We start from the raw sequence: 15,019 nt of genomic DNA, 5'->3' as shown, positions 1-15,019 counted from the left end.
TTGTAGTTTTACTTTAGGAAAGAGAGTCTGGTTAAAAACTACTTGTTATGCATTCTGCAATAAGATAAAGACTCTGAGGATAATGGATCATAGAAAAACTGTCTATCTCACATACTGTTGTTTAAAAAAGTGAAACTTACCTCCAGGTATTGGTAAGCCATATGAAAAGTCTGATTGGCCATACTGAAGACATTCCTCCAATCAAAGTTCCTCATATCATCTTTTCTTTTCTCTGGGGGCCCATTATAGAGAAAGTTGATAGCATCTTCCACAGTTAGACCTTCACCACCAAACTGTTCATTTAAGAAACTTTTCACGGTAGGATTTTGCAAAGTGTCCTATTGGTAATATATATATATATATCAGCTGTAATTTCACAATCCAGCTGTGAAAACACACCTATTACTCTTAAGTGGGGAAACGAATAGCACCTGCCAAATATAGTTTTCCTGATTTTACTTATTATGTAAACATGAATTCAGGAGAAAATGGCATTTCCAGGGAAATGTTTGACCTTTTACCCACCTGATGGTTGCTCAGTTTAAATACTGTGCCTCAAAGCCAGTTCCCCTCCCAGTTAAGACTTCTAGTTTCAGAACAATTAAACACAGGGTAGCACATTTATTGCTAAAGGAAGCAGTAAAGATTTCCCTGCTGGCTACTTGCTTAGGCCCACCCTTCATGGATTAAGATGAATGGCAACAGTAAAGTGGCATTAATAGAATTTTGTTTCAGTCATGGAGCTGGAACTGCAACAGTTCTAAATTACCAAGTATGGGCAATAAAAATCAGTCATTAAGAACAGAAGCCCTTTTAGGAAAAAAAATTGGTTTTTTTTTAAAGCCCAGCATTTTAGATTTTAATTTATACCTCTCTGGGAACTTTTCTCACTACGTGGGTTAATAAACCTTGTCCTTAGCCACTTTTGCTGGCTGAGATAGGAGTCAAAATCCAAAACTGGACAGCCCCAATTTTGGAAGATTATTCTAGAAATTTGGTAGGTACTGTACATCCTGAGGGGTGCCTGGACTGAAAAAAAAGAGGGTGCATTTGCATCTCATTTATATCCACACAGAGAAACCTTCACTTGTTTTTTTTTTTAATGAAGATGTTCAATGCATGCAGTTTGGATTTTCTTGGTTCCTGGACATCAAATGATTTTCAAACTTAGGAAAAAAAATAAATAAAGTAGGATTGCCCATTTACCAATTGATAAAGAAGTTACTGCAAAAACAAAACAAAAAACAACAACAAAGCAGTTCAGTAATTTCTACTAGTTAATGCAGCAATTTATTCATCCCAGTATGAAATGATCTTCCATGAAATGAATGAGTTTGAACTATTATATAACCAGCTGTTTAGACTCTCTGAATTACTATATGTTTACAGAGAACGAGTCTTTCAAAATCTATTAATACTGGTAAACTAAATCTTTGCCAGTTCCAAAGCATCAACTGAATTGCAGAGACTATGGGTTCGCTAACCTTCTTTTGATTTCCAGGGATGCATCATGGAAGCAGAAAGTTGAAAACAAGGTAGAATGACCCGTTTAGTCCAGAATTTTCAATGCAGAATACAGCTACAGCATTCCTGAAACATGGATTTCCCTCTTCCATTTGAATATCTATGGTGAGCAATAATCCATCCTTCCAAAGGTGAATTCTGATCTCTTCAATTTTTAACCATTAGCTTTAAACCTGTTTTCTGTAATAGTGTTTCACAATTAGTTTTAAGATGCCTGGATTTCAACTCCCATCCCATGGCTGGCTGAGGAATTGTGGGAGTTGAAGTTCATGTATCTTAAAGTTATCAAGGTTCAGAAATACTGCTCTAGAGCAGAGGTCCCCAGGCTTTTGGGCACCAGGGACCGGTTCCATGCAAAGAGGTTTTTCCATGGACCGGAGGGTGCATTGTTTTGTATTCTGCCTGCATCCCACAGATGGGGCTTTGCTTGTCTGTGTGGACCGGTTGCTGGCATGCCGGGGCCCGGTACCAGTCCACAGACCGGAGGTTGGGGACCCCTGCCCTAGAGTAATAGAGAGCAAATCTGCTGCATCTTCTCAATTAGCATTTACTGAGAGATGATCAACCTGGAGAGCACATGGGCCAATCTTTATAGATTCTTAGATGTATTCGTATTCAAAGATGGGGTTTTTTTTTTACTTTAATGTTCCATGCTAAATTATTGTACTTTAGCTGACTTTCCAGGCTAAGCAAACTGTCCGTACTTACTCGGATCATGTTCATTTGTACACTGTCATTGAAGAAATTCCACAGTTGAGGTCCCACTTCTTTCCATGCTTTAGTCAAGAATTTCAAGCGCTCAAGTTGTTCAAATGTGAAATTTGCCTTGAGGAATTTAAAATATATTGAATGAGGAAAAGGAACATGGAGGAGGTGGTGTCTATATTTGTTGATTTTGCTAAATTTCTCAAATCAATTTTGTAAACAAAAGTGACATTCTTTGAAATGAGATGAGTTCTCTACAGCTTCCCATGTTTGGAAGTACAAGTCAATAAGTATTCTTTCAAATTTCTCCTGAAATTCTCTGAACATGATGAGGCACTGAATTAGGAAGAATGAGGAAAAAAACATGTTTTTCTTTACACCCCTAACTACTAAGGTCTCTCTCTCTCTCTCTCTCTCTCTCTCTCTCTCTCTCTCTCTCTCTCTGTGTGTGTGTGTGTGTGTGTGTGTGTGTGTGTGTATTTAAAACAACAAGAAGTAGAAAATGCTTTGAGAATGAAATATATTTCGGTGGTAATAACTTAATTGGTTTGTTGAATAGACCTTTCTGCTAAATTGCTTTAAGAGGAGAGGGAGATGGGCAGTCTAGAAACATGAAATATAAACAAACAAATAAAAATACTCTCCATTGAAATAATTAGGAAGGGATGAAAGGAGGGGAGAAATTCTTACATTCTTCAGTGTCTTCTGTACTGCAGGTGAATCAGGAGAAAAGAGGATTTTCCCCATTAGCAATGGTTTCATAGTCCTCCAAATTATTTTGGTTAAAGTGTTTGATTCCAATGTTTGTATCAACTGATTACAAAAGAGTGCTGTTAGAAGAGGATAAGGGGGGTGGGGGGAAGAAAACTTACATTATATAATGCTGAGCTAGTCTCATAGTTTAATACATCCCGCAGAGTCTATTCTCCTGAAAGGATCTTTTCATATTACTAAAAGAAAATCACCATCCCTAGGAACTGAACAGACTGAGCAGAACAACTTGTTCTGTATTTGTATAACTGCCATTGCTTCTTGGTAAAAAAAAAACCCTCCAGAGGAATAGCATTTGAATAAAAGTTAGGTAAGTGGAATAATACATTTATTGAGAGCACTGTACAGCAGACATGGCTTCAGCAGCAGACACATTTTTCTTCCCCACTCGGTTTTTCCTGTTCTTTTAATTTTTCAGGTTCTCACCTAACTCTTGACATCTTGAAAGCTGGAATAGTAAACTCAAATTGGCCATGGCCAGGGCTATTTTTGTTCAGTTTTTAAAGTAAGAGATAGAAATGAGGAAAAAAAGTTGGTTGCTTTTCCTATTTTTTATTTGTGCAAAATTTAAAAGATAGATCTGTCAGAGAATAGAATAGAATAATAGAATAGAATAGAATAGAATAGAATACTGTAGAATAGAATAGAATAGAATAGAATAGAATAGAATAGAATAGAATAGAATAGAATAGAATAGAATAGAATAGAATAATAGAATAGAATAGAATAGAATGGAATAATAGAATAGAATAGAATAGAATAGAATAGAATAGAATAGAATAGAATAGAATAGAAGAATAGAATAGAATAGAATAGAATAGAATAGAATAGAATAATAGAATAGAATAGAATAGAATAGAATAGAATAGAATAGAAGAATAGAATAGAATAGAATAGAATAGAATAGAATAGAATAGAATAGAATAGAATAGAATAGAATAGAATAGAATAGAGCTGGAAGGGACCTTGGAGGTCTTCTAGCCAAGCCCCCTGCTCAAGCAGGAGAACCTATACCAGACATGTGAAACTTGCGACGTCACATGATGTCGTGCAACTTATCGGAGCTTTTTCTCCATTGCTGGCTATGGGGTGGGCATGGTTTTGGGATGACGCGTCCGGTCCGCGGGCTGGCAGTTTGACACCCCTGACCTATACCATTTCAGACAAACCTCCAGTGATGAAGCACCCACAACCTCTGAAGGCAAGCTGTTCCACTGGTTAATTATTCTCACTGTTAGGAAGGTTCTCCTTAATTCCAAGTTGCTTCTCTCCTTGATTAGTTTCCATCCATTGCTTCTTGTCCTGTCTTCTGGTCCTTTGGTAAATAACGTGACTTCTTTGTGGCAGTCCCTCAGATACTGGAATACTGCTCTCATGTCACCCCTAGTACTTCTTTTCTCTAGACTAGCCAAACCCAAATCCTGCAACTATTCTTTATATGTTTTAGGTCTTTATTCATCTTAGTTGCTCTTCTCTGCTCTTTTTCCAAAGTCTCAACATTTTTTTTTGTAGTGTGGTGACCAAAACTTGACACAGTATTCCATGTGTGGTCTTACTAAGGCATTATAAAGTGGTACTAATATTTTGTGTGATTTTGATTCTGCGCCTTTGTTTATACAACCAAGGATTGTATTAGCTTTTTTGGCTGCTGCTGCACACTGCTGCCTCAGGTTTAAGTGATCATCCACTAGGGCTCCAAGGTCCCTCTCACAATTACTGTTTTTGATATTTATATAACATTAGAACACGTCTTACATTTCTGTAATCAAAACGTTCTGTGCTTCAAGATAAACTGGACTTCATTATAATAAAATATGTTCTTGTACAGCAATAATGTGAAGTATAACACCATCATATAACAAATGTTTTAATGATTAGCTCTGGAGTCCCCAGAAACAAAAGCAAAAACTTTTGTTCATTCCTCTATAGACCTGTATATATTTCTGTAAACATTAACAAACTGGGCATCTGCACTTTCACAACAGTTTTAGCATACTTCAAATTCTATTTTCAAATATATATTACAAACTTTGCCTTACTATTGGATCAATCCTACTTGCTCAAATTCTTTACAGAACAAGATCCTGAGAATGGGGAAAGAATTTAAGGTAAACTGCTAGCCTGCTGTATACAAAAATAAAAGTTATTCACAAATTGCTCATAATTGTGAAGGTTATTGAAAAATTATAAAATCAGATAAATTGTTGCCAACATCAAAAGCAAAAGATGCCGTTTAAAGCAACTTATTTGTAAATCCACATGTAAAGGCCATCTACACTTAATACAATACTGTGCATAAAAAGAAAGGTAGGAGGTTTACTGAAAACCAAACTACACAGATCATTCACAAGCATTAAATAGCACTTAATCTAATGACATATAGCATATTTTACTATTTTTTTGTTTGTATCCTGCCTTTATTATTTTTATAAATAACTCAGAGACTTAGGAATTCAGTTCCCAGTTATTTAAACATAGGAATGAGCTTTTTAGCGGAAGCTTTTTTTTTTAAACAAAATAATTTTCTGCAAGAACCATTTTGCCAGTTTTACAGAAATCTTTTTTTAGTGGCTGGAAGTTCCACCACTGCCCACATCTGAGTCTTTGGTAGCTTTCTTTGAAGCACCTGGTAGTTCTCAAAATATTACCAGTCTCAGACAAGACAGCAAAGATACACAGCTATCAGATCCCTACCTTAATGATTGCAGCTGCTTTTTGCCTTAACTCAGATGAAACACTAATTGTTCAGGCCAAACAGTCCAAGTGACTAATGGGGTAGGGACACTATCAACTTCTAGGCCAATCCATCAATCTCACATGAAGTCAGGATCCAAATGGCAGACTTACTGGTTGAGTTGTCATAAAAATAAACGGATTCCTTTTCTTTGGTGTCAATTCCAAGGAAGGCCCTGTAATTGTTATCTTCATACCAGTTTAGAGAGAGTATTCTGGATCCATCTCCCTCTGGGTAACCACAGAACAGGTCAGATAAAATTCTCAGCAATTGCGGTAAGGATGCTGGCTCTTCCTCTTGAAGAAATGGCTGGAGTGTTGACAAAACCACCCGAACGCTCGGCCTGCGGATTAACTGCCATGAAACAAAGCATCTTAACTAATGGTCTTCAAACAAAGAAACACTGCAGCCTTTGTGGATCAAAGAACACTACCATGAATATAGATAAGGAAATCTGCCCTTGGTTGGAGGCTAAAAAGAAAACAAACAAACAAACAAACATGGTACTCTTATGGTCCTCCACTCTGACTGACTCTACCAGGACGCAAAAGCCAGATTTCCACTCGTATTTGTATTTTCTAGAATTACCCAATTATTGTGCCAAAAACTAGTAATGATAGATTTTAAATTTTAAATTGCCTCAGTGATAACCAGGTGGAGATTTCTGTCTCCAGGGCCAGAATAACGGGGCCAGCCCTGGGTACTATGTATTCAAGATATTGGTCTTGAATAAGCCCATTTACCCTAATGACCAGATTATACCCAACACAATCGTCTTCAACCAGATGGCTTTTAGAGGAATTGGACTACAATATTTAAATTTTTAAATCATGCTCACTTACCTTTTGTATTGCTTGAGATATATTAGAAAATATTCGTCTCCAGAGCACTAGGTCAGCACCTTGTGCATTATTGTCCCAAACACTGGGAAGCTACAATGGAAAGACATACACACTGGTGAGTCATTAACAGAACTTTACTCACAATGAATCATGGAGGTTTGCTTCCAAGTCTAAAGACTCCAGCTTTGGAGTGATGGGATTATAAAACCAGTTCAAATATAGTGATGGCAGCAATATCAAAAATAGCTGAGTATGCATCCATCATCTTTGTTGTATGGAGTGAGAATTGGGTGTTATATCTGAGATGAAATATAAATGCATGTTGAATACTGTAGGAAGAAGTATTTCAAAGAAGTGTTTGTGATAATACAAGAAGAGATGTAATCAAGGATGAATGGGTGATAAGTGAATGTTGATTGAATACCAAGTGTGTAACCATTACTAGGGAAGGTCAGTGAGGTTACATAGAGAGAATGAATATTGATCCCATTGCGTATACAAAGGAAGAATGAATAGGTCAAAAGGAAGGTGAAGATCAAGAAAGTCTTCATTGTATGAAGTTGACGAGATCCTTAGGAAGAGGGAGTTGAGAAGACTAAAAGGCAATATATGAAGTGCTGTGCTGAGATTATGTACAGTATGATTCAGTGTGAATTAGTTTTAACTTTTTCTTCCCCCCCCCCGCTCTTTTCTCTCAGGACTTTAATTTTTTGACATGCTTTTTATTTCTCCTTTGTTATCCATGCATAGCATTGCTTACTCCAAAAGAGAGTATTTTGATGAATAAGTATATTGTACATGTTGTAGGCCCCATCCTGGGATTAATGTCTGTGGATGGTTTAGACAGAACCAAATCTTGATTAGAGGAAAATAAAGCTATCTTGGGTCAATGGGTCAGTAGCTTAAAGCTAACAGGGTTGTTTGAACGAAAAAATCTGGAATAGGGATCAGACAGTACCTTAACCATGTTACCTTATTCTTGTAAGAAAAGATCTTGAGGGCTCTTTCAATACATTCCTTCAGGACTAATCATACCAGTCTCCCAATTCCAAACACAGAATCCCTAGGAATAATTTATCCTACTTAAGGAGAGCACGTGATATCATACCTTTTCATGACTTATGTTTTCTAAGTCATCCTTAGAAAATTATATAACACCTAAAGGCATACAATGCTTCAGGTAACATTCTGTGACATGGTACTCTCAACATTTGTTGACACTATAAGCCACAATCGCATACTTGTTTTCAAAATCCACCCACACAGTTATCCTTTTTATGTAAAACAATAATGTTCTGGTGTAACACGGAGGGCTTGAAACAACTTTGCTGATGATCAAGCATTTGTAGAACCAGAAAGAATGCAGTTTTCTTTCCAAGATGGTGAGCTGAAATGTACAAGACAAGCTGGAATGCATGGGCTGCGCTTCAGACTGTGGGAAACATATAATTCAAGTATGAAGATGATTCACTCCCTTTACCTTTTAGGCATCATCCTTCTGGGTTGTCGAAATTATTTCAGAAAACTTCACTCAGTGGGATAACACATACCACAGATTACAGGACAGGCCTCTCTTGTTCATGGTCTGTCTGTCACTCATGAGAAAGTCCAGTGAAACAAGGAAATTATAATGTGAGTAATTTTACAAGCCAAACAAGGGATTTTAAGAAATCATCTGCATTGCTCTCTGTTCACTTCCTTGTTCTACCACAACTTTCCACCAGTGATTTGGATTAGTTGAAATATTTAGCCCTACTTTAGAATCCAGATCAGTTGAGCTGGATTCTTCATGTGACTTGCATTTTTCAGATTTTAACAGTCCTTGAGTTTTGCCCATTCCTTTGCCCAGAAAAGGCAAATATAGGTAGTCCTCGGCTTATGACCACAGTTGAACCCAAAATTTTTGTTGCTAAGTGAGATATTTTGCTCCATTTTACAACCATTCTTGCCACAGTTGTTAAGTGAATCATTGCAGTTGATAAGTTAGTCAATCTGGCTTCTTCATTTGACTTTCCTTGTTAGAAGGTTGCAAAAGGGGGTCGCAGGACCACACAACACTGCAACCATAATAAATATGAGTCAGTTGCCAGGAGTCTGAATTTTGATCACATGACCATGGGGAAGCTGCAACAGTTGTAAGTGTGAAAATGGTCATAAGTCACTTTTTTCAGTGCTGTTGTAACTTTGAAAGGTCACTAAAGGAGCTGTTGTAAGTTGAGGACTACCTGTAATAAATATATATTTATTAAAACGGCTCATATTACAAGTGAGGTGTCATTCTAGGTCTGCAACCTCATGTGTCATCAGCTGGGCTTTAATTCTGAGTCAATACGCCTAGGTTTACATCATGGTCACCACAATGTAAAAAAGATGTTGATACTCTAGAAAGAGTACAGAGAAGAGCAACAAAGATGATTAGGGGACTGGCGGCTAAAACAAGTGAGCCTTGGTGGAGCAGTGGGCTAATGCCTCCTTAAGTAACACCAGCTGCCTGCAATTAGTGCAGGTTCGCATCCCACCAGGCTCAAGGTTGACTCAGCCTTCCATCCTTCCGAGGTAGGTAAAATGAGGACCCAGATTGTTGGGGGCAATTAAGCTGACTTTGTAATAATGCCGCTTGGGGTGTGTGTGAAAGCCCTAACAAGCAGGCATATACATAGAATGAAGGCTACTGCTAAGCTTGTAAGCCGCCCTGAGTCTTCGGAGAAGGGCGGGATATAAATGGAATTAAAATAAAAAAATAAAAAAAAACATATAAAGAACGGTTGCTGGAATTAGGTATGTCTAGTTTAATGAAGAGAAGGGCGAGGGGTGACATGATAGCAGTGTTCCAATATCTCAGGAGCTGCCACAAAGAAGAGGGAGTCAAGCTATTCTCCAAAGCACCTGAAGGCAGGACAAGAAGCAATGGATGGAAACTCATCAAGGAGAGAAGCAACCTAGAACTAAGGAGAAACTTTCTGACAGTTAGAACAATTAATCAGTGGAACAACCTGCCTCCAGAAGCTGTGAATGCTCCAACATTGGAAGTTTTTAAGGAGAGATTGGACAGCCATTTGTCTGAAAGGGTATAGGGTTTCCTGCCTGAGGAGGGGGTTGGACTAGGTCATAGGTCCCTTCCAACTTTATTATTATTATTATTATTATTATTATTATTATTATTATTATTATTATTATTATTATTATTATTATTATTATTATTATTATGTTTGTCCGCTGGTAAATGAAGTGAAAGTAGTTTAAAAATTGTCCATATGGGACATTAAACCAAAAATATCAAGGAACCTTGGACATCACTGGCCTTTATTGATAAAAAGGGAACTTTGTGGCACACACTGCTATCAAGTACAGACAAAACTGATGCTTTATATTATAAGGAAAGAAGAAAAGACCATGACAAACATATGCTATTTCGGGCAAGATCCTCCAGCTAATGCCAATTTCCTCCTTAGTCTTGAACTTAATGTTATGATTGTTTCATAGAATCTAGCCAAAAGCTTTAAAGCATCCTTAGGCAAAATTTGTATTACAGATAAAGTATATGAGATTTCCATTCTGGTTATGAAAGCTGAAGTTCAAAATATCTGGAAACCAAAACAGAAGAGAAGGTTATCTGTACTTGGATGCCAGCTGGCCATAAACTGGAAGTCTCCAAGCCTTGTGTTTCCTGCTTCTCACTAAGACCTCCAAGCTAGTGAAATTTCACTCTTTCATTGCTTTTACATGCAGTTTTGGCAATACTTCCTGACATTCCCTTCACTTTAATCTCTGTCAGTCAATACAACCATTGACTGTGAAAGCTGGGGAAACAGAATTTGGAAACCAAAACCACCTAGAAGGTATCAATTTATGGACAGCTGCTCTGCAATATGAACAGATAAGGATAGGAAACCAATGCAGAGCCCATTTTGGAGTAACTATAGCAGGCTTACGATACATAGATTTTCTGTCAGACTTACATTTGTTCTTAAGAGTTTGGGACAAAACCAAAGCACATGACTCTGGGCAGCTAATAATGCTGAGAAACAAGATACAGATAGCCCTCAACTTATGACTGGCTGTTTAGCAACTGTTCAAATTTACATCCAGGCTTCCAGGCTCAGTGACAAAATCAAGTCCTTACCAAATCTCACTGGTGTCAAGACAATTCTGGGGAAATGGGGAAATGCTGAGCCAGAGGGCAGGCACCACAATGGGTTTTCCTGGGTCCTAATGGATGAGATCCGAAACATGCTTCTCCTATTGGATCTAACAGGATGGACAGATACAGTTGGGGAGAGATGATCCTTTCAAATAACATGGGCCCAATCCATGAATAGCTTTGAAGTTAACCAGCACCACATAATATTGAACCCAGAAGCAGAGTGGCAGCCAATACATCCCATGAAGCAGAGGTGTTACACGTACGGAACAACAGTGTATTTTGCAGCAGCTGAAGATTCTGAATACTCTTCAAAGTCAGCCCCGTGTAAAGCTCTTTGCAGTACTCAAGTCCAATCAGGGAGGTGATCAAAGCATGATGACCTTAAACACTGCTTACCAGTTTAGGAATGGGATAAATTGCCCTGCAACGTAGAGCTGTACAAAGGCCATTCTACCCAAGCCTGCCACCTGCTCTTCAAGTAGGAGTCACGTGTTTAAGAGAACCCCACAAATTTCTTCACAAATGAACAGATACCCTCTTTCGCATTCTCTCCCCCCCCCTGCTTTCAGCAAGCGTCCTCTTTCAATTCAGATTTCATTTCCTAAGGCAAAGTTGTAAAATGCAGCAGCTCTCAATTGGATTGCAGGTCAAAAGGCTTCTGGAGGAGCTAAGTGCCGCTAAGGGCATCATTCCATCCTGACAGCAAGTTGACATGAAAGCCAAGAAAGGCCTCTTCTGCACCAAAAATGTCTCAGCCGTCAGAAACCTAAGCAAATGACAGCTTTGTGGAAAAGGCATGTTGGTGTTTCGCACCAATTGTATACAGTAGAAGGGCCTGCAACCGAGAAAGTGCCCTGGGGCATCTAGGGTACTGCATCTGAACTTTCTACAGATACAATAGAAGAATAGAGGGACCGTGAGACTCAGTCTGGAAAATTTCCAAACATGGGATTAACTTAAAGGCAAAAGCTGATTCAAATTTATCCTGGAATACTGATTGGGGTGGTGGTGTCTCTTATAGGCCTTTCTCCTCCTCCTCCTTCATTGTACCTTGACTGAGCGAGCTTGGCTTATTGCCTCTGCCCAAATCATCCACCCCTGGAACTAGTCTCTTGGAGGAAATCTAAAGAATGTGTTGACTCTGACAAGTATAAATGGTCCCTTCCCTCCTTCAGCTCTTCTTTTCTCTGCCAGACAAAACTCTCTTATTCTCTAATGAATGTGTCATGTAGCTCATGCTCCAAATCTTCCCCCCTTTACTCCTGGTATCTTTAACAAAAAAAAAATTTTTTTTCAAGGAAACGATGGGTTAGTAATTCTCCAATCCACCCCCAACACATCTCAGTACCTTCTGATTATAAATTGCTTCTCTTTTTGACCCCCAAAGCACTTGGACTCTTGTCCATCGATCCATTTGTTCCAATGATGCAACTTTCCTTTTTTCCTTCACATCCTATGTTTTTTTTAGTGTCCAGCTCTTAAACCTATTTCATACATTCCTTCCACCTATTTTGCTGGATTTGTGAAGAAAGGAGGGAAAAATCCACATCAGGTATTGAATAATTCATCAGGTGTACTTATGGGGCGATCTGGGTGTAACAGGGTGATAAATAAACCTATAAAGCCCTACATGGCATGGGTCCAGATTACCTACGGCAGCACCTGCTCCCGGCATCAACCTCCCTCCGTCCAGTGCGCTCTCACAGAGTGGGCCTCCTCAGGGTGCCTCCGATCAGAGAATGTTGATTGGTGGCCCCCAGGGGGAGGGCGTTCTCTGTGGGCGCGCCAGACCTATGGAACCGCTTGCCGGTTGAGCTCCAGATGGGCCCCGAACTTCGCTCCTTCCGGTGCGATTTAAAAACTTATCTATTTGAACAATCTGGCCTGGTCTGATGGGTTTAGGGTTGGATCTAATTTTAACATAGTTTTAATTATTGTATTATTGGGCATAATTATTTAATTCTTTTTAACTTCTTTTTTAACTTTTGTATTTATATTCTGATATTTATTGCGGTATAAAAATTTAATAAATAATAATAATAATAAATATAGATACCTTTTCTGCATGTACCTGTAGAAATATTCTTTTAATGAAAAACAAAAAGGCAGAGGAACTAGATCGGGAATAAGCAAATGAAATCCATTCTCAAAAGCATCCAGAACACTTTATCCATCCAATTTATTTCTCCCAATAACTTGAAGACTTCAAGTCCTCCTTTGGGGCAAACCAGTGTTATACAACTCTAGTTATACAACATCTTAGATTGGGCTAAAGCATTTGGATCGTTTGTGGTTCAGCATGTTGTGGGACCAACCATTTTTTTTTCTTGGATCAAGAATATTAAGGAAACATAGGAATTATGCAGTGGAAGGTTTTTAGGCATTTCTTTTCTGGAATGGTTTAAGAAACTTTTATGTCTCTCCATTCTAAATGATCTTTGAGCTAGTCTATCATTTTATGGGAACAAGTAAATCTAATGCATCAAGTGAATCACGATTCATCTACTTAAGTCCTCTGGACTTCCTTATCCTGGTATTCTCAGGATGCTTCCATCATCCACAGCCAGCCAACATATCTGTTTGAGGAAAGCTTTTGCTCTCATCTATGCCAAAACAAAGGAAAAAGCTGCCAAGGTGGACTTTGTAGTAATACTCCCACCTCTTTCCTTGACTTCTTTAGTGAGAAGTTTCTTTCTTTTCTTTTTTTAGGAACATATGCTGTAGTTGAGATAAGCCTTTCAGCTTCCTGTACAAAGGAAGCAAATAAATATCTCTTTTATTCTACTCAAGGTCTTGGGTTAAAAGGTACCATGAATGAAGATGCAGTTTCAGCTGTTTAAACTGTATTAATAAGATTAAATCACAAATATACCAACCCAGAAACCAGAAAGAACTTGCAACAAATGCAACTATGGTGTGTTTTAGTTATGACAGCATATTTCCCTAAACACTTTTTTTAAAAACTTCAATAAACTTTGGGATTCCAAATCTGTGCTATATGCCTCTGATACATAGCCTTTCTGGCGATGCAAGGATCCAAATTCAGAGAAATGTCCACTATTAATGTTAGGAGAAAAAAGTTGCCATGCATGGCACAACTCCACCAGTCTACCAAAGCCTTTTCCTCTTATGGCTAAAATAATAATAATAATAAGTTGGAAGGGACCTTGGAGGTCATCTAGTCCAACCCCCTGCTAAGGCAGGAAACCCTATACCATTTCAGACAAATGGCTGTCCAGTCTCTTCTTAAAAACCTCCAGTGTTGGAGCATTCACCACCTCTGGAGGCAGGTTGTTCCACTGGTTAGTTGTTCTAACTGTCAGGAAGTTTCTCCTTAGTTCTAGGTTGCTTCTCTCCTTGACTATAGTAGGTAGATTCAATTTGTTTCTTTGTGAATGATGGCATAGAATGTAGTCTCATTTTTGCCTTTGTTCTTCAGTTGAAGTTTCTCCGGCATGGGTGCCAGGACTCTATAGGTGCCTGATTATGCCTCTGCTCCTGTCACACTGTAACTATATCATTATTTTATTTATTTTATTTCATCATCTAAGAAAAATGTACTTTGTTGAACATAGTTTAAACAAAAGAACCATACCCTCATTGTTATTCCCATTAGTAAAAAGATAAGCCTTTGACTGGAACTTACCAAATGGAAAAGCTTAAAGAAGTCCACATTTGCATATAAGGAGTCTTCAACCTTTTGCAAATTCTCCTGGGAAAGGGCACACATTGCACTATGCACAGCCTGAAAGCCACTTGGACTCCGGAAGATAATAAAGCGATCCAGCAAGGTCTGGCTGCAAGCTATATCTTTCAAAGTCAAGTCCGGGACACCAAAGGCAAACTGTGGACAAAACACAAATTGTAGCCACCCATCGTTTTATTATCATCTAAGAATGCCGCGGGAGGCCTCTGCGGAGCCCAGAGGCATTGTTAGAAATGCATATTATACTGGAGACCAATGTGTTCTTTTGCAACATGCTAGCTTCCCATTTTTAAAAAAATTTTAACAAAATATTTAAAAATACCTAAAAAGAGAGCTTGTATTGGCAGGTACATGGTCACAAACTGCAGCACAAGCAGGTGAGAGGAGACAGAAGTCCAATCAAGAAACAATGTTCAACTTTGTAACCTGAGGGATTGCCTTTTCCCAAGAGTCTCTGTCTGTCCAACCACATCTAGCAGATTGGCCGTGCTGCAGATCCTGTCAGCCAAAGAGTGTTGGCTGGCAGCGACCTGAAGATGGGCTTTTTCTGCAGTGGCCCCTGCTCTGTGGAACATCCTCTCTTGGGAGATTAG

General features: G+C 38.6%; 1 protein-coding gene across 1 annotated transcript in view; it reads right to left on the bottom strand.

The window, feature by feature from the left end:
• Positions 1 to 15,019, bottom strand: part of ABCA4 (ATP binding cassette subfamily A member 4) — a gene marked incomplete at its 5' end in the record, with an annotated part of 116,519 nt that overhangs the window by 80,587 nt on the left and 20,913 nt on the right. Inside the window, 6 exons of the mRNA XM_083360249.1 lie at positions 141 to 338; positions 2,233 to 2,349; positions 2,920 to 3,059; positions 5,848 to 6,088; positions 6,577 to 6,666; positions 14,367 to 14,564. Of these exons, the coding sequence (XP_083216375.1) occupies positions 141 to 338; positions 2,233 to 2,349; positions 2,920 to 3,059; positions 5,848 to 6,088; positions 6,577 to 6,666; positions 14,367 to 14,564 (984 nt within the window). The remainder of the gene's footprint in view (positions 1 to 140; positions 339 to 2,232; positions 2,350 to 2,919; positions 3,060 to 5,847; positions 6,089 to 6,576; positions 6,667 to 14,366; positions 14,565 to 15,019) is intronic.

The sequence above is a fragment of the Vipera ursinii genome, assembly GCF_947247035.1.
Source record: "Vipera ursinii genome assembly, chromosome: 3".
Taxonomy (NCBI): Eukaryota; Metazoa; Chordata; class Lepidosauria; order Squamata; family Viperidae; genus Vipera; species Vipera ursinii.
Note: the sequence above shows the minus strand (reverse complement) of the source record. Positions and strands in the feature narration are given on the sequence as shown.